Source organism: Talaromyces stipitatus, genomic scaffold (assembly GCF_000003125.1).
Source record: "Talaromyces stipitatus ATCC 10500 scf_1105507295523 genomic scaffold, whole genome shotgun sequence".
In the NCBI taxonomy this organism is placed as follows: domain Eukaryota; kingdom Fungi; phylum Ascomycota; class Eurotiomycetes; order Eurotiales; family Trichocomaceae; genus Talaromyces; species Talaromyces stipitatus.
In genome coordinates this window covers 1,671,944-1,699,932 of record NW_002990113.1, presented here as the reverse complement: position 1 = coordinate 1,699,932, position 27,989 = coordinate 1,671,944, and the positions used below count along the sequence as shown (strand labels likewise).

Below are 27,989 nucleotides of genomic sequence, written 5' to 3'. Positions count from 1 at the left end.
CATCGATGTCGAAGAGAATAATAATGCGCTGAGTCAGGAGTTAATATTGAAGTTAAAGTTGGTAGTTGAAGAAGTTTAAGTAGGATGTTGAGTCGGAAGGATCGACAGGGGCTCTCTTTCCTTCTTGGCCGTTCGCTCCTTTCTCTTGAACTTGAACAAATCACCTGACATCTTTACAACCAACGCATTGAAATTCTGTACAACTACATTTTCTCAACATACAAGCTTTGTTTCTTGATTATCCCTCATGCCACGCTGTATTGGTACCACGATAAGATAGTACGCGATGCAACGTTCTCGTCACTTTTCTCCCTATCATCCTGGCTAGTCCTAGTCCTTAACATGCAAGGATCGACAGGCAACATGCTCCTGTCCGGAGGGTTCGGATTATCTCCGCATTTCTACAGGTCTAGACGCACGAATCCAAGCTCAAATAATGCGTCGAGATGCACGCTAGCATGGACAGTAGTACATGCTAGGACCTGCAGAATTGACCGAATCAAGAAAAATGTCTATCTAGTTCTAGGCTGGTAGTTGTGCCCCTCATTGGCATTATCTCTTGGCCATATATAACTCCTTTCCCGGCGTTCCCGTCTGGAATGCAACGGTTTTCTTGTCCGTTCAACGCGTCGCTCTCTTGAAATCTTGCATCTGTATGGTCAATATGGCTCGCGCACTCACTCTTTTGTCGCTGAGCCTGCTACTGGGCTGTGCAGTCTCTTCCACCAACAACTCTTTGAATTACGATGTCCTCCAATATATCGATCCTTTGATTGGAACAGCGAATGGAGGTATGTATAGAATCCCGCTTGAACGTATATGACATGCAGTATAGCAGTAAACTCATGGTCTTGTAATATGTAGGAGATGTTTTCCCCGGTGCAACGTTGCCTCACGGCATGGCAAAAGCCGTTGCTGATACCAACTCTGAGTCCAGTCAGGGTGGCTTCACTTTGGATGGTTCAAACATTACCGGCTTTTCATCTCTGCATGATTCTGGGACCGGTGGATTGCCTTCTTTAGGAAACTTCCCTCTTTTCCCATATGCAAAGTGTGTGAATGATTCAATCGACGGGTGTAAATACCCGAAAAAAGAGAGACCCGTGTCATTCGACAATGCGTCCGTTATTGCCACCCCTGGATACTTCGCTGTCACTCTGGCTACTGGCATCAAAGTTGACATGACAACTACTCAACACACCTCTCTCTTCCGATTCCAATTCCCGAACGGGGATCCTTCTGATAGTCCGCTTATCTTGCTGGACTTGACTGATTTGTCCGACTCACGACAAGACAACGCAACCGTGGATGTCGATGTATCTACTGGTCGTATGACGGGTTCTGGTCGATTCGTACCCAGTTTCGGCTCTGGAAACTATGTAGCCTACTTCTGTGCGGACTTCAAAAGTTCTGCTGGGATCCGTGATAATGGTATCTTTGTTAACTCACGTGCTACTGCCGATGCCAAATCACTCAAGATCTCTAGAAGTATCAATGGCTATCCATTGCCTGTATGTATTAACTAAATGTCTCCATCTCTGAACGAATGCTAACTAGTATCTGTCTTCAAGGGCGGTGCATGGGTGCGATTCAAACCTGAAACGGACTCGACAGTTCTTGCACGTGTTGGCTTGAGCTTCATCAGTGAAGATCAAGCCTGCTCTAATGCGGAGAAAGAGATACCAGATTTCGACTTCGATGGCATTCACTCAGCAGCAGTGAGCGCCTGGAAAGAGAAACTGAGCCCTATTCGAGTATCTCGTGAAGGCATCAATAAAACGCTTCTCACCAACTTCTACAGTGGAATATACCGGACCATGACACAGCCCCAAGACTACACAGGAGAGAACCCGCTTTGGGAAAGCTCCGAGCCATACTTTGATTCTTTCTATTGGTAGGTGACAGGAGTATGGTTTGATCTGGTTTATAATTGCATCTGTCAAATTTATGCTAACTTTAAAACAGTATCTGGGATCTTTTTCGCTCACAGATGCCATTTTTGACTTTAATAGACCCTGAGACGGTGACCAAGATTATTCGATCATTGGTGGATACACAACAGCATCTGGGATGGCTCCCCGATTGCCGCATGTCACTCTGCAAAGGCTATACCCAAGGTGGATCTAATGCAGACAATGTCATTGCCGATGCCTACATCAAGGGTCTTACGGGCGGCATTGACTGGGAGGCTGCATATGCTGCCGTCCAGAAGGATGCTGAGGAAGAGCCTTATGACTGGTCGAACGAAGGCCGCGGTGGACTGCAAAGCTGGAAGTCTCTGAACTACATTCCAGTGCAGGACCTTGACTATATTGGTTTCGGCACAATGACGCGTAGTATCTCACGCACTTTGGAATACGCTTATAACGACTTTGCTATTTCGCAGATCGCACGGGGTATGAACAAGACATCAGACGCTGAGAAGTACGAAAAGACTTCAACCTATTGGCAGAATCTTTTCAAAGCCGACCAAACATCATTCATGAACGGAACCGACACTGGCTTTAGAGGTTTCTTCCAACCCAAGTACTTGAACAAAACTTGGGGCTTCCAGGTAGGTCCTGACTCTCATATTACAGGACGAATGCCCCGCTTACGAAGTGGACGATAGGACCCTCTTATGTGCTCAAACCTCGATAATAGTGGATCTATCTGCTCTCTGCAAAACTCCGCCGGAGAGACCTTTGAATCGAGTATCTGGGAGTATCAATTGTAAGTTACGGTTCCGTCGAAGGCCTACTTACTGATTACTAACAACCTAGTAGTTTCGTCCCTCATGACATGGCGACTTTGATCACAATGCTCGGTGGATCATCTACTTTCGTTAAACGTCTTGACTACATGCACGATAAACAAATCACTTATATTGGCAACGAACCCGCATTCCTTACTGTCTACCAGTACCATTACGCCGGCCGGCCAAGTAAGTCGGCTAGTCGCGCTCATTACTATATTCCCGAATACTTTGGAACAACACCTGGTGGACTCCCCGGCAACGATGATTCAGGAACCATGGGTGCATTTGTAGCCATGTCGATGATGGGACTATTTCCTAACCCAGCCCAAAACGTTTACTTCATCATTCCGCCTTTCTTTGAGTCTGTGCAATACACTTCACCATTGACCAACAAGACTTCAACTATCAAGACAGTCAACTTCGATGCAGAGTACAAGAATATTTACATCCAGTCTGCCACCTTGAATGGCAAGCCTTACACCAAGAGCTGGATTGATCACAGCTTCTTCACTGACGGAATGGAGCTTGTTCTCACGTTGGGACGCAATGAAAGTTCTTGGGGTACTCACGCTGCTAATTTGCCTCCTTCACTATCAACTCAGGGGTCTTCAAGCATTGAGTAGAGAAGTAGTGGATTGATGCACCCTTCTATGCAGTGAAGTAGCTCGATCAATTCTAACATACTACTTAGGTAGCAAACATTTATATGTATATATTCCAGATCACTTTACCTACAATGGATGAATGTAGCTCTTGGATGTTCGTATTGATTCTCATAAGCACATAAGTCATAAGGTATGTTGAATAATATCATGAAACGCCATCTACTCTGGTAAATTCCATAAAAAATCCAGCGTCCCACCATCAAATCCAGATAACTGTCCACCACTCGGTCCAAAAGGGGCCATGGAAGGATCAAACGGTAGCGAGAATAACCACTCATTATCATCCGCCGAAGGAGCTGCGGCCGTATTCTCATTACCTGTCGAAAATGAGGATGAGGGTATTGCCTGGATCATTACTACATCATCGGATTCATTTCTTTCGCTAATGTTGTTGTGGCTGCTGGTGTAGATACGATTGTTATTCGGATCTGTGATAGCGGCCTCTCCGCCGCGGAGGAAAGGTTGTGTCGATGATGGGCGAGTAATATTTCGCGTCGTTGTAAAGGAGGGTTGCATGATCATACTGCCCCTTGATCCAGGATTAATAATCTTGTTCATCGTAGTAGACGAAGACGAAGCGACCAGATTCCGCCTCAGTCGCGAAAGATGCACCTCTAACAAAATAGCATATCGTGAAGCAAGATGGACGTCATCCAGGATATTAGACCTAAGAGCCTGTATACTCTTCTCAAGTACATCGAGAGATTCCTGCAGTTTTGTATGGCGTACGCCCAAACTCAACGCCTTCAAAAGAAAAATCGACGAACTCGTGACGCGAAGAAAGATGCGCACGGGCGAAAAGCGTAGTTTATCTGCTTGTGCGAGTTCAATGACCTTTTTCAGGATTTGGCAGGAGCCGTCAATTACTTCTTGGATGAATTCGTGGTCTATGGGGTCGAGGTTTATTTCGGTATTGGTGTGTTGGGTAGGTGCTGGGTCGAGATTGGGGTTATTGTTATTGTTGTAGGTGGTGGTATTGTTGGATGCGGAGGTGGAATTGGTTGCTGTGTCGGCTAGAACTCGTTCGACAACCGCTTGCATGCCGAATGAATGTGTGTATACTCGCACGTAGTGGTATTCGATATGGAGGATGTTGACGAAATTCGCACTCAGTCCAGTCGGCGCATCAAGATGACGAGCGTGCCATTGTGTTAAGAGCGGACGGAAATGGTCTAGTAGTCCTATATAGCGCCCACTGTGAATCTGTTGTTTCGCAAACGATGCGGAAGGGAAAAGCATATCGTTGACAGATCTCGTGAGCTTAGTAAGGTCCATCCAGGAGTCCATGAACGTTGTCCATTCGGTTCTATTTTCTGTTGGATTCTGACCGTGTACTTTGCTAATGGCACGATTTAGGCTTTGCGGCATCAAGGACATACATCCTATTCGTGAAGCGAGCTGGTTGATGTAAACATAAAGGAGTTGTTGAACGCGCTGCTTGCGGACTTTGTTATGAGTAGCAAGGGCAGGATTTGGAAAGTCAGAGGGATCCGGGCCTCGTTGTTCGGGCTCAAAGATGCCAAGTTCATGTGCGAGAGAAAACGCAGACCCAAGAAGCATCCAAGACATTTGATCTGATCGCCGCGCGGGCTCAATTACGTCTTGAAGCCATTGATTGGAAGAGGATTCAGATTGATTGGTTGACATTCCATCAGGAACCCCAAATGCTATGTCTGAATCCCATGCATCGTTCTCCGGAGGGAAATGTAGAGATCGAGGGTGCCATTCAGATATTAGTAGCAACGCCTCTATGGTGCCCAATGTTCGTATGCTACCTCTTGAAGATCGCTCCTGGCCTAGCATTAGGCGCATGATTAAGTTTTGACAGTGAGTCCATAGCTTGTTGTGAATGAAGAAACTTCTTGATGCCCCTCCTATTCCAGGAAGCACATGGTAGCGAGAAGATATCATGAGTATGGTGCAGCACAGGAAGTACTCATGAGTTACAAGTATGTGGTGATTCTCATGTCTTCGGTAGAACTCTGTCAGAATGGGAGACAGGGGAGATAAGTTTTCAAAAAACCTGTGATCGTCAGGACTACGCGTTGATCAAAAAGGTTCCATGAAACTGTTGACTTACTTGTCAACAAAGGTTACTGCTTCCTTTGCCGTGAACCATCCTAGTTTCACGACTCGGAACGATTCCCAAACACTAAGCAAACTGGGATCGGTTTTTGATATTTCTATAGGTGGTGGAGCTGCTGGACTGGTCCCAGTAACAGTGGCCTGTGGAAGTGACTGTGAGAGGACACTTGATATGCCATGACCAGATCCCACCCCAGGTTGTCTTTCTGGGGTCATCTCAGCACTTCTAGAGTTGGTATGAGCTGCTGCCTCAAACAGCAGGTTGAGTGCATCATTGCCGCTTGAAACCACATGCCTCATCAACGAATTTGTCAACTGATTCGGCTCAGAGGAGGCCTGAAAGCCATGAGATTCTCTAGGTGTGGGATGGAATGATGTATTGGATGAAACTGCAGACTCTCTATGTTGAGGAGAAGTGTGCATGGCCTGATTGGGAGATAATGAGTCTATAAAGATGTTAGCTCCTGGTCTCCACTAGTTCGGTGTCCAAACAATCATACCACTCCTGGGCTTTCTAGCCCATGACCGCTTCTCACTAAACACGCATCGTCTCTGCTCGCGACGACATCTTGCGCATGGTGGAGCAGGCCCAATGTCGCATTTGGCTTTTTTCTGTCTACAAGACAGGCAGGCTTTGTAAGCCCGCTGAAAATCCCGGCCACCGGATGCCCGTCTCTCCGGAGGCCTGATAATGTCGTCCATCAGAAGTTGCCTGATACCGTATCCTGATAGAGGTGCTGTTATTGAATGATTGCTCGGTACAAGGCTATTTAGCCGTAGAATTGCCGCTTGACAGTTAATTTCCCCCGACGAGCTGGATCGCAATGGAAGAATGAATCCAAAGCAGACGGAGGCATTACGGATAAATAATACCCGCAGTTTCCCGCTGACCAGTCAATAGCCAATAAGAGAACTTGTAGAGATCGCACAGACCATATCAAATCGCTTATCGTCGCTCAGGGTTAGGGTTACATTGAAGTTGTCTGCGATAAGGCTAGTGAGTTGACTAACCACTTCCGGAAAAGGTCGCAGGCACCTCAAAGGCCGCGAGGCAACAAGTGGCTCCTCGGACCAGACAACCGACGATGTGTTGACTTAACTTCATTTATCAGATACGCATCACCACATACATCCCTTCGGCCAATTTGTTCTATTCGCGGTTCAGGTTGCCGGATTGTCGCTTGCCGATAAAAGCTCTCTGTCTTCCGATCGAACGTTGCAAAGTGGCATCTGGACCTGCCTCGACTCCGATATAATGCGCCATGCGATTCACCTCGTAATCCTCCCCGGTTAGGATAAAATGGCACCTATTGCAGAAGCAAACACTCAATATAGTGCCAAAGAAGAGCCGATTTTCTCCCAAGAGGCCACCGCTACATCTAGAGCCGCTCTAGGTGACCTCGGTTCCGGTCCTAACGACACCCTTCTAGCAACAAACGGAAATGGCTCGGCCAAGGAAGTCCAGGACACAGAAATGCAGCGCGAGTGGGACCAAGTGGCTTCAAATGTGAGGAGCAATGGTTCGAAACATGTGGTGGAATCACAATCAATTAGTAATGGAGATGCACCGGGAAGTAATGGATCAACACAGGAAAAGCAGGAACGGATACGACAGTCTTCTTCACATGGTCTCGGCATACAACTGGAGGGATTAAATGGGAACGGCGAAGATTCGAATGGTCCCACCAGTGTCGGTAATGCTCATAGAGCGTCCTCTCCTCAAAATGCCAAGCAAGATAAGGAAAAGGTTTTGAAATTGTCACCAATTCAGATCCAGGAGCTCATTTCATCTCCGGACTCAATACCCGTAGAGAAAGTACCGGATAACCATGATAGGGAGAATGAATCTGCTGCTACAGCGAAGCCGTTGTCCTCGTTTGATGATAATTTGGCCAAGGCGAGGAATAGAGCCGAGTTCTTGAGGTCCATCAGTGGTAGCTTCTATCAGAAAAAGAGCACAAAGGGATCGCATCATCTGGAAGACCCTCCCAGCTTTCTCATTTCGAGTGATGATGCACCTATGAGCGCTCCTATCAGTCAGCAACCACACGCTTCGCGAATAATGACTAGCCCTACGGCTTTTCCGAGACAGAACTCAGTGAGCGATCAACAGCGGTTAAACTCCAATTCGGCTTTACGTTCAAGACATAAGGGCGCCCCTGATCACCTTGATCTCCCAGAACACAAGACGCTTACACAGGATCCTAACCCTTCTCCCATGCCACGGTCTATACCATTACCCCCGTTGTCTATCCCGGCATATCTGGAACTAGAGTTATCCTCGTCAAGGCCGTCACCGCTTTACATCCACCGCTCGGTGGCAAGTCAATCCCCATATGAATCGTCAGCAGTAAAGATGGAGCGGCTTTTGAATTTTATTCTCCTTCCACCTGCTTTGGAACAAGTCTTATGGTTCGGCGCGCTAGCCTGCCTTGATTCGTGGCTGTACTCGTTTACAATATTACCACTTCGATTCGCCAAGGCGCTCTACATACTTGTATCCTTCTGGGTGGTTAACATTTCTCGTGAGGCTCAGTTCGTGTTTACATTCATCATCAATGGTGTCGGCCGAGTATGGCGCAGACGGTTGAAGGCGTCGAAGAAGATGCCTCCTGACTTCGCACACAATACCCAGAGCGGTGCAGCCGGGACCAACGGCTCTATCGCAAATGGGAATAGAGATGCAAGGCTAAAGTCTCAGCAGAGTAACACTAGAAGACGAAAGACGTCAGCGCAGCCGAATCATCGAAGACAAAAGTCAATGCCGTCAACATTAGAGTCAGATGACAAAGCGGATATACTGAAAGGGTCACTGATTATCTGCACTTGTATTGTCCTGAGTTATTTTGATGCCAGTCGAATGTATCACTGGATACGAGGGCAAAACGCTATCAAACTTTACGTTATTTATAATGTACTGGAGGTCGGTGACCGTTTGCTTTCTGCTATCGGACAAGACGTGTTGGAGTGTCTGTTCTCTCAGGAAGCTTTAGATAGAGGGAAAGATGGGCGTAGCAAAGTTGTGCGCCCATTCTGGCTCTTCTGGCTTGCTCTTGCATATACGACTGTACACGCAACAGCCCTGTTTTACCAAGTGGTAACACTCAACGTTGCCGTTAATTCGTACTCAAATGCACTCATCACGCTTCTGTTATCCAATCAATTCGTGGAGATCAAGTCGACGGTGTTCAAGAAATTTGAAAAGGAGAACCTTTTCCAGTTGACATGTGCGGATGTTGTTGAGAGGTTTCAGCTTTGGCTGATGCTTACTATTATTGCATCCCGAAATATCGTGGAGACTGGGGCATTTACTTCTTGGTTTACTGTTGGACAGGGCGTGAGTGATCAAATTCGCTCATCTGTTACAAATAGCACTCCTCTTACTACCTCTCCGCGTTCGTCCACTTCAATACTTCCGCAATCATTCACCTTTTTACCGTCGACATTCTTTACGTCCCTGACAGGAGGCGCAAATACACTTTTACCCCAACTCGCTCAGGTTTTAGGCCCGTTCTTGATCGTTCTAGGATCTGAAATGTTCGTGGACTGGCTCAAACACGCATATATTGCGAAATTCAACAATACGCGACCAGCAATTTATGGGCGATTCCTTGACGTTCTAGCGAAAGATTACTACACCAACGCATTCATAGACCAGAATCTAACTAAGCGACTCGGTCTGGCCGTTATTCCAATGGCTTGTCTATTCTTCCGAGTCTCTGTTCAAACATATCAAATGTTCTTGCAGGCGCTGCTCCCGATGCAAGCGTCTTCTACCGAGCACAGTGCTTCATTGACAGCAATGCATGAGCATTACTCTAATTTACCGCAACCTTCATCACCCACTCTACCTCTTACTGTTCAGTCAGTCATGTCGAACTCATTTGATCGTTTGTCATGGTTGTTCAATACCATAGTGGAAAACGCTATTCCATCGCCCATACAGTCCGTCACATTTTTCACTATCGTCCTTGTGCTCACTGGTTACCTGATCCTTCTCATATTCAAGCTTACATTGGGTATACTCCTTCTGACGTTTTCGCGCTCACGTTACAAAGCAATGAAGGAACGCGAACAGGAACTCTACTTTGATGCTCAGAATGATTCGAAGGGCACGTCTCCATCTGTCTTTCACGACCAACAACAGCACCGTAAGCCTTCCAATACTTCTGCTGCCAACATGAACCGAGACTACGTCGTTGATGGAGGTCGTCGGGTCGGTGGCTGGGGTGTTGTCGAGGTAGACGACGACAAGAGACGCTGGATCTATGCCGATGACCCAAATGCTTTGCGGAAAATCAGAGAAAAGGAGCGCGCTGAAAAGGATAAGCATTCTGCTAAGGACAGTGGAGCGTTGCTGAATCTTGATAAAGTGCAACGATACGAGATGGTGGCCAAGCGAATTTGGTAGGACCCTCTGTTTATGTATAGCATAAGTTCGTACTGCATCTTGAGGCGTTCGAATAATCCTCCCTGCTTGATAGATTATAATCTGTAATTATGGGAACACAATCACCATATGTTTCATTATCGCTGGCCATCTATATTGCGTAGATAACCCAGCTTGTATTGGATTTAGGGTTTTTGCGCAACCGCCATTCCGACGTTGGGATGCATAACGAACCCCTTCTCCTGCGCATCTTAAGATCCTGCACCCTCCTCTTTACCTCCTTCTCTATCTCCTCATCACTCCTCCACTAGTCCGAATCTTTCCCAGCAGCGTCTCTTTTCCTCTTCAGAAAAATCCTCGTCAAAGACTCCAACACCCTATCAATCCATTCCTCAGTCTTAAACCACAACTCGGGTTTATCTCGAATTCTGAAATCGTATTTCGAAATATTTGTAAAACCTGCGGATTTAGCAGCTTCTACCACGGTTGCTGGGACGTCCCTGCTTGGACCGGCGTTGATTTGGCCCTCGATACAGAGGCGTAATGTGTTCATACTGGGGAGCTCTTGGTAATGTTTTTCGGGGTTTGTGAGGAAATATGAGCGACCTAGATCTTCCCATTGGAGATGACCTTCTTGTTCTGTAATCAAAACGTTAATAAAATACAAAGCAGACAAGAATCAAGGAAAACATACTCAATACCCGCAATGTTGGCCACGACGTGCTTATAGTCTGACTCTTTCAGAGCAGCTACCATCAATCTCACATGCACAAGGTCGTATTTGCCATGGCGTTCTGCTGGGAAGGGCTCCAGACAATTATGAAGAGACAATTGAATTGTATCGTGACTAGAGTCTTTAGGGAACTGTTTATCTGAGATATCGAAGTCATGATATCGGCGCTTGTTGTCGGTAGGGTATGTGGTATCAAGGTATTTCTGTACGTCACGTAGCCAAACCCTAATTCCATGCACTTTTGTCAATAGCCGGCCATGATATTCTTAAGCATAGAAATTGGCCGTACCCAGTAACTTACGAAATATTTCATGATTAAGTGTGGTTTAATTTTTGTATTTATTATACAAGTCCTATATGTAGCCCTCCCCTCTAGGTCCTCCCGGAAAAGCATGTAAATAGATTGTCCCTCTTTAGTTATTGTTACTTGGATGGCTCCAAATCTAGTATCATCAACTGAGGAGTTTACCCATGGTACGACTATGGCCACCACCTCCCTAATAGTGGGAGTTACCGAGTGCCATCCAAGTACGATCAGAAGACATCGCTCTAACTTACGCCTATTTGGTAGAGTGACGGCTCCACCAATAGAAATAGATATCCACGGAGTCTTATACTATAATGTTCACGGTTCTTTGTGACTGTTTTCTTGTCTAATGTCATAACTTGAGCTTATCCAAGATATATCGATCAATGGTAAATCATTAACTGTATCCTAAATCACTAAAGCTAACTTACTGGCTCAGGATACACTCAACCCTCAATCAAAAATACCCAACATAGAAGTCTACCACACTGAAAATGTCATAAACTCCTTCATGATGGAAGATATTTTTTCAACTTGTTCTTTGCCAAGTCACTGGCTCTTTGCTTCCAAATCCATTTTGCGGTGTATCCACCAAACGTCTCGATGGAAACGAAAGATGCTGGCTCACATCCAGATCACTTCCAGCAGGCATGAAATGCTCCAACCTTAAAGGACCATCGTTGATGGTCGTTAGGTCAACAAGTTGCCTGCTAAGAAGACAGTCTTGTTCAAGATACATTGTTTATCTTGACCTCTGTACCATAAATGTACAGATAGCTTGAAGCTTCCATGAATGCAAATTCCCTTAGATCGATACCACTGAAATATATAACCAGTGAACCTGTCATGATTGGTTTGCTGGAAATCGATTTCAGATAGCTCCCAATTATCGTTTGAATTCTTCCATCTCGGTGTCTCTTGGATATCAACAAGTATTAGAAGTTTGGTTTGACGATTGCTACCTTCCAACCATCACTCTGTGTCTTTATAGAGATTGCTTGTGGTCTCACTAATGCCAATCTCAAGAACCACAGCTGGCCATTTAGCTTCATATTCCATGGGAGACGCATCTGCTTGTTTTGTAGATCCGTCAAAGTCGCCGGGCAATGAACAACCTAAGAATATAGTTAGATGTATTAAATAACACACACATGAGGGGGTTATTAACATATCTATGCTGCCGGTCAAGAAGTAGCGTGAGCCAGTAGTGGCATTCAACCTGTCTCGTATTTGATACAAGACTTTACGGACCACATCAGCGGCAGCCTCATGCATCCATCCTAGGCCTCCTTTCAAGACAATACGTGCATTCTGTGCATCATACTCAACACCGCGGGTATCATCACCGATTTTGTCGAGCCAGTTCCAATACTCAGCACGGGAGACCTTGAACTTGTCAAGAACACGAGAACTCTCAGAGATACGTCTCAGCTCAATGATATCATCGACGGCAAGATCCTCCTCCAATGAGTGAATTCGGTCAAGAATACGGTCGATTCGATCTTTTGCATGATGCTCCATGTGGGTAGGAATCGATACATCTGGAAAAACTATTCGATGACCATGGGTCCTCGGCACATTTTTATATGCTAGAGGGTGGGCTGGTAAAAGACCTTGAGTTCTGAAGGTCGACAAAGCGACAGTCGGTAGCAGTCGGAACCCTACTTACCGTCTTTGTAGTAATGCAAATAGTAGAGCCAATTTTTATAGTTGTCCATGCCAGGACTTAGCCATTCAAGTTATAGGTTAAAGCTGGGCAATATATAACAAAAGGCAGCTATAGCTCTTGATCATTTTTGTGACCAAAACCCTTTTACATTCTACCAGCTCCATACAATGATACACATGTGTGTTTTGCTGGAATTCTGCGAATAAATTCAAAGAGCTATTCTTGCTAAAACTTCCTTTGTGAATCCATAAAGACTAGCCCTGTTTCATTGCTGCTTCAAGTAGATGTTTGAAAGTAATATGAAAGTTCTCGCAAGGGAAATTGAACTTGCAAGATACCAGGTTACAAGACTTGATATTCGCAGATTACAATATGTCAGTAAGAGACAAGACATTGGACCAAATGCACCGTTGAGTACTTAACGAAGCTGTACGTAGCACTCCATCCATACCCATATTAATCCATATCAGGTATGGATTGTCAAGCTTAATAATACCTGTATGGAAAACCAGCCTGAGTACCCAGAGCTACAGTAAAGATCTTTCCTCCGATATTGATTCATGGATGAGTTTCCCGTCACATACTTTGACGAAGAAATGGTGCTGGGAGTCGAGACTTGATATCAAAATTTGTTAGTTGCAGTAATTCAGAATGAACGCTTATGATTATCGCTCTTGACGCAGCCCATCTTTACATGTACTTCTGGGATATGAAAATACAGGTAGAATGGAAGTATAACCTGCCGCTGAGTCTCATCTTGATCACGAATAAGTCCACTCATTTTGCAATTGAAAACTCTCAGAGATGACTTGTAGCAGAAACTAGGTAGCTATTTGCCTATGTATCCTCACCTCGAATGGAATCGAAGTGAAGAGATGAGAAACCCTTGAAATACTTAGTACCTAAGTAGGTCATTTTTATACTACCTAGGTACTTCCTAGCTATCTATGTACGGGGTCCACACTTCAGCTCCTTTCTGGGCAGTAGTCATCCTAGTGGCATAAATGGGCTGCGTTGAATTTGGCATCGTGACTAATTATAAATACATCCCCATGTCTAGGCTATACAGCCAATAACCACCTCAGTACTGTCTGGTTGCACTTCCTAATGTCGTAATTAACTCCATCTTGACAGTTTTAGTGGAATCCTTCCAAGCAAATATTTCCGAGCTGGACAGATATAAGGACATTGCCGAACTCAGTGATTGTCACTTCTTCGGTGTGTACTAGGGCACGGGACATATCAATACATTGACCTTCGGTATATTGACCATGAAAGTTTCTCCAAATACAGACTGCATATAATATATGCCTTGTCAGGTGCTACCGACTGGCTAAGTTGGCTCTGGTTCTGTTCTTTCAGGGCAAGTAGCAGTCACAATGGACCGAGCCCTGCTTTTCAATGCATAGATAGTATCCCCCGTCCATGTCGATTTAGACGGATTTTATTAGAACTTGATAATTTACTGATTGATTAAGTCATATGTCTTACCTGGCCGGAAAATAAATCCGGGCTGTCTTCTGCGCTATTAGACTTGATTATAGTGATGCATATAACTATAGACTAGTTCAAACACCGGCCGAATAAATGAATCACAGTGTCATTTCTTAAGTAAATGGATTACACAGAAGACAATCTAAAACAACCGTCCCAAACTGAAGTCGAGGTTTTGCTAAAATATTCACAGCCGTGTTCTGTCATTTCCTAACCGCGCTACCAGTTGATTGTTTGACCTGTTCATACCTACACTCGTGGACGATATTGAACAGGGCCATCCAACTGTCTTGCCATCAGTATTTCGACAAAAATGCATGTAGCCACAGAAAAGTAATCCTATCATACTATGAAGGTAGATACGACGGGCAAGATTTGTATGGATTTTGAACACTAAAGCATTTAGCAGGCCCACTACGCAGGGATGTCTCGTTTTTCGATATGTTCCTGTTCTCGTGCTGAGAGCACTCGTTTTCCGGACAGGATTTCTCGTTCCTGGTGTACAGCGACGTGATTATTCAAAAGCGGGCTTGGGTCCTTGACGAACCACGCAAAACCTAGGGCAATAACACCAAATGGGATGGTAGCATAGAACACTCGGCGGAACGAGTATGCATATGCCTCCTTGAATGCACGTGAAGTGGCCGAAATCACGCTGGAGGTGGCCTCCGGAATCGAAGCGAATGCATGCGGAACACCAACTGCATTCTCTACCACAGCTGGGATTAATTCACCGATACGAGCGGCCGGAAAGCCGTTCTGGATGGCTGCTTCGGCAACTCGCTTTGGCATCTGCTTGTTCACCTGCGATGTCAAAATAGTAGAGAAAATAGCGTTGCCGACACTGTTGCCTGCGCTTCGGAAGGTACCTATCAGACCGGCAGAGACACCAAAGTCTTCTTGAGGAACAAAAAGACCTGATGACACATACGCAAGTAATGTCACCCAAGTGAAGCAAGATTGGCCGAATAGCTGCATGACGGACCACGCAATCTCGTGATTCGGTACGACAGCGGCGTAGCATGCCGTGAATACGGTTTCCATGAGAAGAGCGAAGAGAATTTGTTCCCGGACGTGCTTGATCTTGTGCACGAGGGATGGCATGATCCATCCACCAAGTAAACCGGAGATATTATTAGGGATTTGGAGCACACCAATGCGGATAGGGTCATTAGTGAACATGTATAGGGTACCCTGAGGCCCGAGTGTGGTGATCGCCTGCCAAATCATGCCCGCTACAAACAGAATAATGAGATGTACCGTGAATTCGCGGAACATGACAAAGAGCCTGAGTGGGAAAATCGGGTCTCGCGCAATGGTGAAATCATATGCTAGACAGGCGGCCAAGAGCAGACCTCCAATGACCGTGGTCGATGCTACGACAGCTACTGAATAGGAGCTCTTTCCGAGGTAGGTGATTCCAACCAAGAACAAGGTCAATCCTCCACAGAAAAGGAACAGACCCACGAAATCAAGCTCTTTGAACTCCTGCCATCGCGATTTATCATAGTCGCCTCGAGGCCGGGACGGTGGGAAATAGGAGACGGCTGTACCGGTCATAGAGATAGCTGCATAGATTATACCGACGTAGTAGATCCAACGCCAGGAGGCGTGGATCACAAATTCTTGAGCGATCAGGACTCCCAGGCCTGCCCACGGTACATTCAGGCAGAACTCTGTCCAGGCAATGCCCATTCCACTGTGCCATGTCAGCATAGCTTACAAGAGAGGGTAAGGGCCAGATATCATAGGATAAGTACTGCACGCACCGGTATTTGTTTGGCAATAGCTCCGAGATACCGGGATAGGAGACAAAAATGACGCCGGCACCGAATCCGATAATGGTCGAGCCCGCAGCGACGATAGTTGTCTTATGCGCAGTCGCCCCGACGATCTGAATTAAAATAGCATGTATTAGGCGTATGATTGTAGAAAAATGGGCTCAGGATACCAACCGAGCCGATCAATGTCAATGCCTGCCCTGAGATGAGGACGTATCGACGACCAAAAATATCACTCAAACGACCAGCAATAGAAAAGGAGACCGCAGAAGCAACGCCCCAACCTCCAGGAATCCATACAATATTCTCCATGTCTCCTAGCGCGGTGCCGATTTGCGATACAATTCCTGCTGGCATAACAAGACCGCAAGAAATGGCGGCTACATATGACAGACCCATAAACTGTATTTTATGATTAGCTACATGAAATTGTGCTACAGCGCCAAACTAGATAGCCAATAGAACTTACAAAAACTGCCATCAATGTAGACGCCGATACCTTCTCCGGCGGATCACTATCCTCATTATTGACGGCAACTGCCGCATTCCGGTCACCATCTTGTGTGGCAGCCTCCTCGGCCTTCGTACGCGCCGTTACAGCATCTTGAGGAGATGGAGGAATTTCCTGATGCTCTACAGCCTCTTCCGGCTTGCTATCAGAGGTCTCCATGGCTGAAAGCAATGAGAGAATCTTTTGACCTGCTTGCCTTTTCTGGGTGTGACGATGGCAGATAAAAGAGAACGGGCCAAAACCCCCGAGGGAGCTTGGATGTCCATAATCATTTATATAGTTAGAGTAGTAATGCGGGTTAGTCTGCATTAGTAAGTTGCAGCTATATTAGACCGGAATAATCCATGGATAATCTGCAATTCGGCTAATGTGCTGGTTGTGACTGCCGTTCTTTTATCACGGGTCTTGGGCTGTGCTGAAAACTTGAAATCTGTATATTAGTAGACACATCTCAGTCCGTGGACACAACCACACTGACTCATTCAGTTACTCAAGAACGCGGGGATAGAATGTGGAGAGGTGGAGAGAAGTCCCTCCATGGAGAGGTTAGCCCCCCGAAGTTCTGCTCCGCAATGGGCTTTTATAATGAAGCCACATTGTGGAGAACACAGTTTCGACTTTCAACTCACGATTCCATGGCTACCATGATAACATGGACGGCTCGGTCGGCTTTTCTACACTGCATGAGACCATCTTGCCAGGTGTCTATCATGAATGAAGATCCGTAAATACTACTTCATAAGTGAGGCAGATATAGCCACAAGAGAAGAGATCAGCTAGGTTAGTACTAACTGTATGCGAGCCGCATAGCTCTAATCTTTAAAAACGAGTCGGTCAGAAACTTGGAACATAATGGACTGATAATAAGCAGTCCCTCGGAGCTCATCCATATGGGCCTGCCGTACAAGCCTCGGCTTTTATGTTGTCTTCACACAGTTAGTTTAGGGAGTTCGGCAAGTAGCAAGCTCATTCTCATCCGGGCGTCGTTCTTCTGGCTTCTATGGTCCATATTTTTGGGCTGCTAGGATTGGTAAATCCAGTAGGGTATACGTATATCCGCTTTGGCATTCCACTCCGTAATTCTCAAATTTTAACCTTGCGTTTTGTCTACTTACCAGGATAAGGATTTTCTGGGGGAAAGTGAGGGGGAAAAGATTATTCGAACCAACAAAATTGCACACATAAAGACCCTGACTCTATCTCAAGGAATTTGCTTTTTTCTTGGCTTTTTCTTCCACTATGCTTCATCGCGTGGGAGAAGCAAAACGAATCCGTGAACATCCGAGATGATGTTGACAAGTGCAATCCTCCTCCTGACTCTCGGGGTCCAGCTGAGTCACGCAGATGATTCGTCCCGCGAGAACTTCTCAAATCGATGCGACCAGCTGGCTAAGGAGATCCATATTCCCAACGTAACTGTAAACTTTGTGGAATATGTTGCCAATGGCACCAACGTCACACTTGCTGACAATCCGCCTTCATGCGGGCAGTCCAATCAAGTGGTCCTGGCGGATTTGTGTCGAGTGGCTATGGAGGTTACAACCTCCAACCAGAGTCAGATCACCTTGGAGGCATGGTTTCCGGAAAACTACACTGGAAGGTTTCTGAGTACCGGTAATGGTGGTCTCGCAGGGTGTCAGTTCCTTCCCTCCCCTATCTTGGTGGTGTGCATTGCGGTGAAACAAATTAACACCATCACCCGGAGATTAGGTATCCAGTATGTAGACATGGCATATGCGTCGTCAATGGGATTTGCGACAGTAGGCGCAAATGGGGGCCACAATGGCACCTCCGGAGAATCCTTCTACCACAACCCGGACATCGTAGAGGATCTCTCTTGGCGATCAGTGCATACCGGTGTCGTCGTGGGCAAAGAATTGACCAAAAAATTCTACCACGAAGGATTCCACAAATCATACTATCTCGGCTGCTCTACAGGCGGACGACAAGGGTTCAAGGCAGTCCAAGAATTTGTGCATGACTTTGACGGCGTGGTCGCAGGGTGTCCGGCGTTCAACTTTGTAAATCTCAACAGCTGGAGTGGACATTTCTACCCTATCACAGGCAACTCATCCGCAGACACGTTCCTGACAACCGCACAGTGGACACTAGTACAACAATCGGTTATGGAGCAATGTGATTCTCTCGATGGCGCGGTTGACGGCGTAATTGAAGCTATCGATCAATGCCACCCGGTCTTTGAGCAACTCATCTGCAGACCGGGACAAAATGCTTCGGAATGTCTGACAGGAAAGCAAGTCAATACCGCCCAACTCGTCCTTTCCCCAATCTACGGAACAAAAGGAGAATTCCTCTATCCGCGCATGCAGCCCGGAGTAGAAAATGTCGACATGTACATAACCTACAACGGTGACCCATTCGCCTACAGCACCGACTGGTACAAATACGTCGTTTTCAGCGATCCAAATTGGGATCCCGCAACCTTGAACGCGCAGGATTACGAGATTGCGCTTGCTCAAAACCCGTCCAATATCCAGACATTTGAGGGTGATTTATCCGCTTTCCGCGATGCAGGAGCTAAAGTCTTGACCTATCACGGCACTGCAGACCCGATTATCACGGGGGAGACGTCAAAGGTATACTACCGCCACGTCGCTGAGACCATGAACGCAGCTCCAGAGGAATTAGATGAGTTTTATCGCTATTTCCGGATTGGAGGTATGAGCCACTGCGGTGGAGGCACGGGAGCCACGGCGATTGGTAATGTGCTCAGTGCGCAATGGAGCAATGATCCTGACGCTAATGTGTTGATGGCGATGGTACGCTGGGTTGAGGAAGGGGTTGCTCCGGAGTATATTCGTGGTGCTTCGCTTGGTAGTGGGCCGGGAGCAAAGGTTGAGTATACTCGGCGGCATTGCAAGTATCCGACGAGGAATGTTTATGTTGGGCCTGGAAATTGGACGGACGAGAATGCGTGGAAATGTATTTTGTAGTAGCTTCATCAAGCTTGCAGCGGATTCTTCGAGAGCAGGGGGCTGGAGCATGAAAAGGTGTATACTAGCTTGAGCCAGGCACTAATTGATTCTACCGTCAAGGGGGGGAGATGCGGGAAAGTTATACGGACGTTTAAGAGCTGCGAGACATTCCTGAAGCTTGATAACTAGCATGACTACATTATCAAATCAGCAATAGTAACAATTTCTCCATGTATAAATCTTAACATACAATTACTTCCTCTAAAACGATAACAATCTAACCCTTTTACCAGAACATTTCAAACATGCTTATTTAGCAACCCGCTGAGGCAACTTCTCAAAGACCCACCCAAAAATTTCCCGACTCTTATACAAATTCATCACCCGAAGTCTCTCATTATCCAAATGCGCATGATCACTAGCCTGTCCACAGGGCAGATTTGCCGCCGGCGCAGAAAATTCTCTTTCCAAGAACCGGATCGTAGGGATTGATCCTCCTTCGCGAATGTAGAGTGGCTGTACAGGTGAGGGTGCCGTTTCGGTTTGGGTAGGCCATGCTGAAGCGGATGGAGGGGAGGATGCAGCAGCGCCGTGATAGGGTATGCCGTTTCCATTGCTGTGGTGGGTGGGTAAGGATAGGAGTGAGGGGGATGATGAGAGAGAATCTTCACCGTGTTCTGCATCGTTCAGTTTAGAACTGTTAGTTCTTGCCTGGTTTCCTGTTAAAGTTGAAGAGGTCGGCACTGCGGTGGCATTGGATGCGCTTTGTTTTCTTTGTGACCTCTTCTTCGACGAGATTGTAGATGAAGAAATGATTCGATCGATATGTGATGCGACACTATCGTTCGAGTCGGTACGGTTGAGCTCTGCTCCAAACGGTCGCATGGTCGTCTTGGATGAGGGTTGGGGGTAACTGTATCGTTTTTCATCTAGATCCGGCGTCCATGCTGCAGAGATGGCTTCGGCCAATGTCCCGAATATCTCATTATCAGGATCACCTAGCCATGGATCGGATTTTCCGGTGATTTCAATAGTGAGTTCATTCTGGGAGTCTAGTAGGTCAAACTGCTCCTGCGCAAATGCAGTAAGCGCCGATGCAACTTCGTCCGCAGTCTGATTAGGTACAATGCGCACGGATAAAGTTGCCTTTGCTCGTCGGGATATGGTTGAACCCGTGTTTTTGTTGCTTGGTACTTCGATTGAGTGGACGGTAAATGATGGTTCGCGCCATCGATACATCAATGATTTGGTGAAGGCTTCGCGGTCTTCGATTTGGGGATGTAATGGAAGCATCGCTTCTGTAATTGCTTGAAATCGTTGTTCCTCTGCTTTGTTCAATTTGGCCACTGGATCGTAGAAGTTGGGAAAGTTGATGTGACCTTTACGTCCGATGAAGTTCGATAGTAACAACGAAAGATCCTTCAAGGGCTCATCAAGCAATGAACTTCCGTCAATGCCACTGTGGAGATCAGGATGATCGCTAGTCACAATCAGATTCGCATGTACCACACCTCGCAGACCATAGGTGAGGCAAGGAATATGGTCATCAAGCCAGTAACTATTGGCGAGGAGTATCCAGTCCACTTTTCCAATTAGATCTTTGTTTTTGCGAACCGCTTTTTCGAACCCTTGGGAGCCGGATTCTTCTTCACCCTCAATTATGAAGACCACATCACAGCCTAGAGCCTTTCGTCTGACAAGATCCGCTGCTGCATATACCGCTGCGAGAATTGGCCCTTTATTGTCAGAAACGCCGCGGCCGTATAAATATCCATCGACAGAAACAAGTTGAAAAGGGTCTGTCCGCCATTTGGGTTGATTGTTGTCGGCACCAACGACATCATAATGTCCGTAGAATAGAATGGTCTTGACATTTGGTCCAGGGTTAGACGCCGAAAATCTTGCATAGACAACAGGATTGGTATCTGCACCAGTCTGCAGAAGTTTCGTTGTCGCTCCAAGAAACGCACAGTGTCGGCGCAGGAATGTAGCTCCTTGGTTACAGTCAACTGAGAATTTGGGACTTGACGAGATCGTCTGGTAAGACACAAACTTAAACAGAGTGTTGACCATGTCGTCTGAATTGTTAGCTACTTGTCTAAACCTGGCATAGATTGGTAGAACGAACCATTTCCAATGGATTGCAATTCGCTGTCTTCCTGGCACGTAGCTAGATCCCAGATGGCGACAGTATTATCATTTCCGCCGGTTGCATAGATATGTCTATTGTTTGAGATTCCGGTGGTAGAGGCAAGGATTGTGCCTTCGTGGGCTGTCCAGCAGCCGATTTCCTCAAAACTCGAATTGAATTTCTAGACGTATCAGTCAGTATTGGTCGTGATCAAGACACACAGATGTAAGCACGTGATTTTTCTTACCTTAATGATTCCCTGAGCGTCACCGGCAATCGCTATGCCGTTCATAATATCAAGAGCCCATAAGTCTCCTTGATGTTCGGTAATCTGTTTGACCAGCTGCTGTGAATCCAGATTCCAGATATTAAGAGCACCGCCAGCCAGGCCACAGTACAGTAAAGAGCCCTCGATAGCAAGTGACAGCACCGCATCATCTCCGTTCTCAAGTTCAAACCAAGGGATTGGGGCGCCGTTGTTCTCCTGTGTCAGTCGCCATAATTTCACAGTGCCGTCACCAGATCCCGTCAGTAGCACTTCCTCGGACGGTGCGGATTCTATCAACCCTCGAACAATAATCATGCAGTATATGTAGCCATGATGAGAGAATAGTCTATGTTGATCGCGCTTGAAGGTCAGCGTTTTCCCTCTGTGATCGGCTAAGCTATGTGCGTCTGAATCCTCTGATCGAGGATTGATGCTCCCACCGGGCCCTCGGGAATCAAAGAATCGATGTCTCCGCTCGGACGGGTGTCGAGAAATTGTGACATTTCCATCGCTAGCCAAATTGCACCACTGCAAGGATTAACCAGATGCCGAACATTAGGACAGGAGCCAATACCTGCAAACTTGTGTTTTGTCCGCCGCAGAAGACAGTGTTGAGATTTTGCGAGTAGACGACAGCAAAAATATCGCCAACGTCATGATGAGAGTATATTGAGTATAGTCTCTCGAAAGTGGTAGTTGACCAGACCTAGTTCCTGGTTATTCTATGCGCTATGCAGACAGGATAAGTGAACATACATTCACCACCGAGTCACCGCCACTTGAAAAAAGTAATTGTCCATCCGGAGAGATGAATAAACTCAAAACACTTTCTCCATGAGCTGGAACGGATAAGACCAGCTCATAAGTGTCTAAAGACCATGCCTATAGTATTATCAGCGTGTGTTTCAATCATGTCTGAGTGTCATAATACCAATATATCACCCCCCTGCAACCCCGCAAAGACACATTGTTCGTCCAAGGCCACAGCTAGCACGGACCTAGAGGCATGAACACGATGACCAATTGCACAGTCATTCTGCATAGAGAGCTTAACTGACGGAACTTGAGTGTTGTGGTCGTTGCTAGAGAACGACGATGGTGAGTCATTATCCGACTGGTCATCAGAATCCAGAGAAAAGCGTGGCATGATGGCGGCCCGCCAGCTACAGCTCCGTATATCAAGGAATGGTAGATTCTGCGTCTTTCTCTTTTGCCTTATCTCATTGGTTTGTCGAGGAGAGAACTAACCCAGCCGGTTGGATGCACTAGGAGAAAGGAGTTCAAGGATGAAAATAGTTTGTCGTTGTGTGTGGACGACACTTGGCCGAATGAAAGTAGAAGAATAGCAGAAACTGATCGATGTTTATTGATTGCTTGTTGTACAAAGTGGTCAGCATAATTCTGAATGGTGTGATCGCGAACATCAAGTGCGGGATCTCCACTTGGATGCCTGAGCATTCAGGAATCATTCATATCAGATAAGCCAAATTGAAGCCAATCTATTGATTCCTCTGACAACGGTATGGAGAGTTCGTAGCTACCGAAGTATAGTCTCTCGTACTACCTGAATCATGCCTGAATGATCATTGGCAAGTGTGACTCAACAATACTTCACCGCTAGAGAGTTCTGTTCCACCAACAACCCTAACTCTATAGCCCTAACCCCCAGAATATGATGTGTCAGACTCAAAGAAAGAAAGACCTCTGCATAAGGGCAAAAGAACTATCGATGGTGACACTGAGATGACAGATCGATGGATAGAATGCAGCCTTAAAATTTAGGTACATATACTCTCGTTCGGCATGGTTCATACTAGGTGTATAGCTACGTGGATGCCCAACAGCACCACCAAGATTGTCACCACAACAGGTTACAGGTATGCGTAATGACATTGACATGTATGTATACCTAACGTACTATCATTGTGCATATCTGTTGCAGTGTACAGAGTGCTTGTGCTGATTCAAATCAGATGTATCAGTTTGCCGGCTAATGATCCATATTTTGAGCGAGAAAAGCAGAGAACGAGAATTTCACTGCGCCACATGTCGCCGACTTACCAGCCACCACTAATCAACCAATGAACACATCCAGACACCGCCAATTCGTCCAGACCGACTCTCTGCTCCTTTTTGTTCGTCAATGATCGGTCGTCTGACAAGAAGAACTAAACATTATCGCCCAACAGGTTATCGAACAGTGCTAGCTAGCGTGTCTATGGTGCAATCATAATGTGACAACGCAGGTCCTCTCCACCAACCACCCATCGTCAAGCAGACTAACCGCCTCAACGTGGGCGCCTCGTCTCATGCACTCTGCTCATCTACCGTGCCTAACCAACTATGCGCCATTTGTCTACTTATTTTATGCGCTGCGAGCTTTCGCCCTTACATTCTCCCCTTTTTCTCATCAGAAATCAAGTCTTACGGATGACACATTTGAACTGTTTCAGCACGAATAGATTTATTGTCGCAAGGATGTCCCCTTGAAGGTATCTGTCGCGGACGGCTACTTCGGAACCACTTTGAATATTTTATTTCACCTCCTCCTTACTATGAAATAGCAGGCGCATACTGAACAACGGAATCATATATTGAACTTCTTCCTGGGGCTTACGGGCCAGCGGAAGACACGAAGATGGCAGTAATCAAAGAAACGATTGCGGTGATAGACAAGTCGGGGAAGATGGTGTCGAATGTGAGTATACCCTGATGTCCTTTTATAACATGAGCGACTATTGATAATTGACTATTTCAGAGTAAACATTTATTCGGCGTCTTCAAAGAAGCTCGTAATGCTTATCGCGAACGCAAAGCCGAGATTCGTGCGGCCAAAGACGCAGAGAAACAAGCGCAAATCGCAGAACAAGAAGCTCGTCGGATAATGGCGAATCTTGCTCTGGATGACCGGCGGTCCGTAGCATCGTCGAGAAAATCGGGTCGAACACGAGCTTCTCAGAATAGACATTCGTCAAGTCATTCGCAACGAATCGATGTTCCGACTCAATTTCACTACGAACAAGATTTACATCATGGGCAGATGATGTATCAAGAGCCGAGGTCGCTGCAACAAACAGGACGCCGTCATACTACTCAGGAGATAACTGCGAAGGAATCAGCTACGGCAGTTGCAAGGTCCCAGTCTAATAAATATATTGATATGGATCTAGCGTATGGAGAGGCTCATCCGTCGGCTTTACAGCACTACGAAATGAGACCTGCAGATGAGGAGGAATTAAACGGACTTGTCGCCAAAGCCAAGGGTTTACTCGAAGAAGCCGACTGTATGCAACACACAGCCACCGCCACAATGGCTCATCTACAGAAAAACCCCGATGCCATGGCAGCAGTCGCATTGACTCTCGCCGAGATTAGCAACCTAACGTCTAAAATGGCTCCCAGCATCTTGGCGAGTCTGAAACTTACCGCTCCGTCCATCTTTGCGCTCTTGTCCAGTCCACAATTCCTCATTGCAGCCGGCGTCGGTGTAGGAGTGACTATCGTCATGTTTGGTGGATACAAAATCATCAAGAAGCTCACAGCAGCACCGACGACTACACCGCCGATGGAAGCTCCTCAACACGGATTCCCTCCTCCATACGAATTCGCGCCTCAACCGAAAGAACCGTTAGCCAGTGCGGATGAATTACTTGAACTGCAAAGCGAACATCTCAGCCGAGTGGAGGTCTGGCGGCGCGGTGTAGCCGATTACGAAGCGAGCAGTGTTGGGTCCACGGTTGATGGCGAGTTCATCACTCCCACAGCAGCAATGATGTCTGGTCTCGACTTGTCGGATCCTTCTGTCTTTCGCCGTCGGGGTGTAGACGATGCGGATGAAGGATCAACAGCATCTAGCAGAAGATCGAAACACTCGCGGCATTCGCGGCATTCACGACACTCGTCCAGTAAAGGTAGTAACTCGAAATCAACGACAGGAGAATCCAAGAAGAAAAAGTCTGAGCCAAAAAGGTCCAGTAAGTTACGAATGATGTTTACAGCATAGCGTTGGTTTTTTGATAGATGAGTATACTCTCCTCTTTGTTTTGCATCTGTGGAGTTTTCTGTTTAGCGATCTTTCTTTTATCCACGATTCGATTCTTGTATGCTTTTGACATATTATATATCAGCCCAGTATATAATCGACAACCAAGACCTAGTTCTATGTCCCTGACAATATCAGATCGCTCACTTGTGTTGATTCAAATGGTTCGGAACAAAGCGCCAACAATACTGGAGAATGTATGTATCAACAGCCGGGTAATTTAGAATATTCATACTATACAACTTCAAATAAACAGAACAGACTAATTAGCCATTCTAACCCTAATAACCACCCCGTCCGCTGGCGCCTGCGTAATCATCCTTCTAACCTCCAACTTCCTCCCCGGATCCTCCAACTCAAATCTAAACCGATACACAAACACCGCCACAAAAATGGCCAATTCAGCCCTCGCAAAACCCTGTCCAATACAACTTCGTGGTCCATGAATAAACGTCAACATCGCATAATTACTACTAGCGCCGCCGCTGTTGTTGTAACTAACGGGCTTGTTGCTGCTGGCAGGATCAAAATTGAGCCATCGTTCGGGTTTGAAGGTTTCTGCGTCGGGACCCCAGAGTTCGGTGTCCTTGTTTGTTATATCTGGTGCGACCAGAATGTGTGTTCCCTTGGGGATGAATTGGCCGCCTAGAGTTGTATTGCGAATTGCTTCGCGGGAAGTGAATGGGGCAGAAGGGTAGAAGCGGAGGACTTCATTGGTGAATGCCCATAGATAAGGGATATTGGTGTTGTTATTGCCGTCTATGGAGGTGAATAGCTCTGAGAATGTGTCTTTGATATTCCCCTGGTTGTCCTTGAGGCCTTTGATATCATTTAGCTCATCGAATGGGATGCGTGGGAGAGACGCTTGAAGTTCCTCGCGAAGCCGGGTTTGGATCTCGGGATGTTTGGATAGGACGTATACAGCCCATTGAAACGCAGAGGATGTTGTTTCGTGACCCGCACCCAGAAAAGTCATCATCTGGTTGACGAGATTCTCATCCGTGAAATCGCCATTGCGCATTGCCACTGATAAAATATCCACATGCGCGTCCTTCCTGTCTGTTTGAAGCTGTTTCTTCTTTTTCGTCAAATGCTCATGAGCCGTGCCGCGGATAAAGCTCATCGCATCATCCATAATACTGTTCTGCCTACTGGGAATCCGAAAATACCACTTAAACCCAATAATAAACAAACACACAAACGCAATAACGCGCTGCCACCCCGTCGGAGTAAAAAACATACTCTCATACCTCCGCGCAAGCTCATTATCTGGGTTTGCGACAGTGTTGAAATCGTAATCGAATCCAGCAAGCCCGATGATATCGAGCATGGCTCTGCTTGCCCATCCGCTGGTCTTGATGATATCTTCGCCTGATTTGTTGGTCTTGATCCCCTTTTCGATTTCGTTGGTCATCTGGATGGCCTTGGTCCAGAAGACGGGGTATAATTCTTTGATGTGGCGATAGGAGAATGATGGCATTAGGCTTTTGCGTTGTGCCTGATTTATTAACCTCACTGTTTTCTCAAGATAGATGCGAAGCATACCTTATGAGCATCTCCCTCTGCAACTAACAACCCCTCTCCAGTAACTTTACTAAGCTGCACCCGCGCAATCTCCGGGCGTACAAAATCATAACTCTTATTCACCAACAGATCAGCAATGGCCTTGGGCGATAGAACCACCACCCTCTCCCAATTACCAATCACGTAGTATCTAAGCAACCCCGGATTTGGTATAGATTTTGTCCATTCCCGGACCAAATCCACCGGGAATCGAAGGTCAAACGACTCTGTGTTGCCGTACATCCATGATCGTTTCTATTCTCCTCAGTAATCGTACTGCGGAAAAGAGGACAGGACACTTACGGAAGGAGTAGGGATTTGTCTAAGCGGCGTTAAATATGCTGGATACAAGATCGCTGCATAGACAAACTTTGCTATCCATGATATGAGGATGAATGTGGTTGATGTGAGAAGGTAGGAAGAATAGAGCGAGTATTCCGGCGCGAATTTGACAGTGAATATTGCCGCGACAACAGCAACAAGTGACCACGAAACCATGTTCCAAACTTGATACTCGACTCTGCAGATGAAATTGTGGTGTTGACTACCTAGTTATAGGTTCTGTTGTTGCCAGTCTGTCTACTTTATAGGTCATTTTTTAGATCATCCATCTCGGCACTCGGGAGTCGAAAAAGTAAGCCCTTTTCCTATTCGGGACTGCACTGCGAGAATCTTGC

At 46.4% G+C, this 27,989-nt stretch overlaps 10 protein-coding genes across 10 annotated transcripts, besides 1 other annotated feature; 4 read left to right on the top strand and 6 right to left on the bottom strand.

The window, feature by feature from the left end:
* Window positions 1-599: 599 nt before the first annotated feature.
* Window positions 600-3,360, top strand: TSTA_065580 (alpha-1,2-mannosidase family protein, putative; the record flags this gene model as incomplete). The annotated part of the gene is made up of 6 exons (XM_002340449.1): window positions 600-791; window positions 865-1,511; window positions 1,572-1,894; window positions 1,966-2,554; window positions 2,612-2,712; window positions 2,766-3,360. Exons 1-6 carry the CDS (start codon window positions 656-658, stop codon window positions 3,358-3,360), a joined length of 2,391 nt encoding a protein of 796 aa, XP_002340490.1. The 5' UTR covers window positions 600-655.
* Window positions 3,361-3,561: 201 nt separating this feature from the next.
* TSTA_065570 (C6 transcription factor, putative) lies at window positions 3,562-6,189 on the bottom strand (the record flags this gene model as incomplete). Its single annotated transcript, XM_002340448.1, has 4 exons — window positions 3,562-3,719; window positions 3,816-5,425; window positions 5,483-5,951; window positions 5,988-6,189. The coding sequence occupies 4 exons, from the start codon at window positions 6,187-6,189 to the stop codon at window positions 3,562-3,564; spliced, it is 2,439 nt and encodes an 812-aa protein (XP_002340489.1).
* Window positions 6,190-6,568: 379 nt separating this feature from the next.
* TSTA_065560 (cytomegalovirus gH-receptor family protein, putative) lies at window positions 6,569-10,016 on the top strand. Its single transcript, XM_002340447.1, has 2 exons — window positions 6,569-6,994; window positions 7,079-10,016. Exons 1-2 carry the CDS (start codon window positions 6,788-6,790, stop codon window positions 9,896-9,898), a joined length of 3,027 nt encoding a protein of 1,008 aa, XP_002340488.1. The 5' UTR covers window positions 6,569-6,787; the 3' UTR covers window positions 9,899-10,016.
* A 168-nt stretch (window positions 10,017-10,184) lies between these two features.
* Window positions 10,185-10,923, bottom strand: TSTA_065550 (uncharacterized protein; the record flags this gene model as incomplete). The annotated part of the gene is made up of 3 exons (XM_002340446.1): window positions 10,185-10,516; window positions 10,579-10,813; window positions 10,912-10,923. The coding sequence occupies 3 exons, from the start codon at window positions 10,921-10,923 to the stop codon at window positions 10,185-10,187; spliced, it is 579 nt and encodes a 192-aa protein (XP_002340487.1).
* A 118-nt stretch (window positions 10,924-11,041) lies between these two features.
* Window positions 11,042-11,200: a mobile genetic element.
* Window positions 11,201-11,889: 689 nt separating this feature from the next.
* TSTA_065540 (uncharacterized protein) lies at window positions 11,890-12,438 on the bottom strand (the record flags this gene model as incomplete). The annotated part of the gene is made up of 2 exons (XM_002340445.1): window positions 11,890-12,032; window positions 12,069-12,438. 2 exons carry the CDS (start codon window positions 12,436-12,438, stop codon window positions 11,890-11,892), a joined length of 513 nt encoding a protein of 170 aa, XP_002340486.1.
* Window positions 12,439-14,494: 2,056 nt separating this feature from the next.
* Window positions 14,495-16,531, bottom strand: TSTA_065530 (efflux pump antibiotic resistance protein, putative; the record flags this gene model as incomplete). The annotated part of the gene is made up of 4 exons (XM_002340444.1): window positions 14,495-15,779; window positions 15,850-15,974; window positions 16,036-16,263; window positions 16,331-16,531. The coding sequence occupies 4 exons, from the start codon at window positions 16,529-16,531 to the stop codon at window positions 14,495-14,497; spliced, it is 1,839 nt and encodes a 612-aa protein (XP_002340485.1).
* Window positions 16,532-17,658: 1,127 nt separating this feature from the next.
* On the top strand, window positions 17,659-19,326 carry TSTA_065520 (feruloyl esterase, putative; the record flags this gene model as incomplete). Its single annotated transcript, XM_002340443.1, has 2 exons — window positions 17,659-18,007; window positions 18,083-19,326. 2 exons carry the CDS (start codon window positions 17,659-17,661, stop codon window positions 19,324-19,326), a joined length of 1,593 nt encoding a protein of 530 aa, XP_002340484.1.
* Window positions 19,327-19,511: 185 nt separating this feature from the next.
* TSTA_065510 (WD repeat protein) lies at window positions 19,512-22,854 on the bottom strand (the record flags this gene model as incomplete). Its single annotated transcript, XM_002340442.1, has 6 exons — window positions 19,512-21,386; window positions 21,437-21,620; window positions 21,687-22,235; window positions 22,282-22,413; window positions 22,464-22,589; window positions 22,639-22,854. 6 exons carry the CDS (start codon window positions 22,852-22,854, stop codon window positions 19,618-19,620), a joined length of 2,976 nt encoding a protein of 991 aa, XP_002340483.1. The 3' UTR covers window positions 19,512-19,617.
* A 1,491-nt stretch (window positions 22,855-24,345) lies between these two features.
* Window positions 24,346-25,921, top strand: TSTA_065500 (uncharacterized protein; the record flags this gene model as incomplete). Its single annotated transcript, XM_002340441.1, has 2 exons — window positions 24,346-24,405; window positions 24,466-25,921. 2 exons carry the CDS (start codon window positions 24,346-24,348, stop codon window positions 25,708-25,710), a joined length of 1,305 nt encoding a protein of 434 aa, XP_002340482.1. The 3' UTR covers window positions 25,711-25,921.
* Window positions 25,922-26,011: 90 nt separating this feature from the next.
* Window positions 26,012-27,810, bottom strand: TSTA_065490 (cytochrome P450 monooxygenase, putative; the record flags this gene model as incomplete). The annotated part of the gene is made up of 3 exons (XM_002340440.1): window positions 26,012-27,247; window positions 27,295-27,567; window positions 27,616-27,810. 3 exons carry the CDS (start codon window positions 27,808-27,810, stop codon window positions 26,012-26,014), a joined length of 1,704 nt encoding a protein of 567 aa, XP_002340481.1.
* Between the last annotated feature and the right edge of the window lie 179 nt (window positions 27,811-27,989).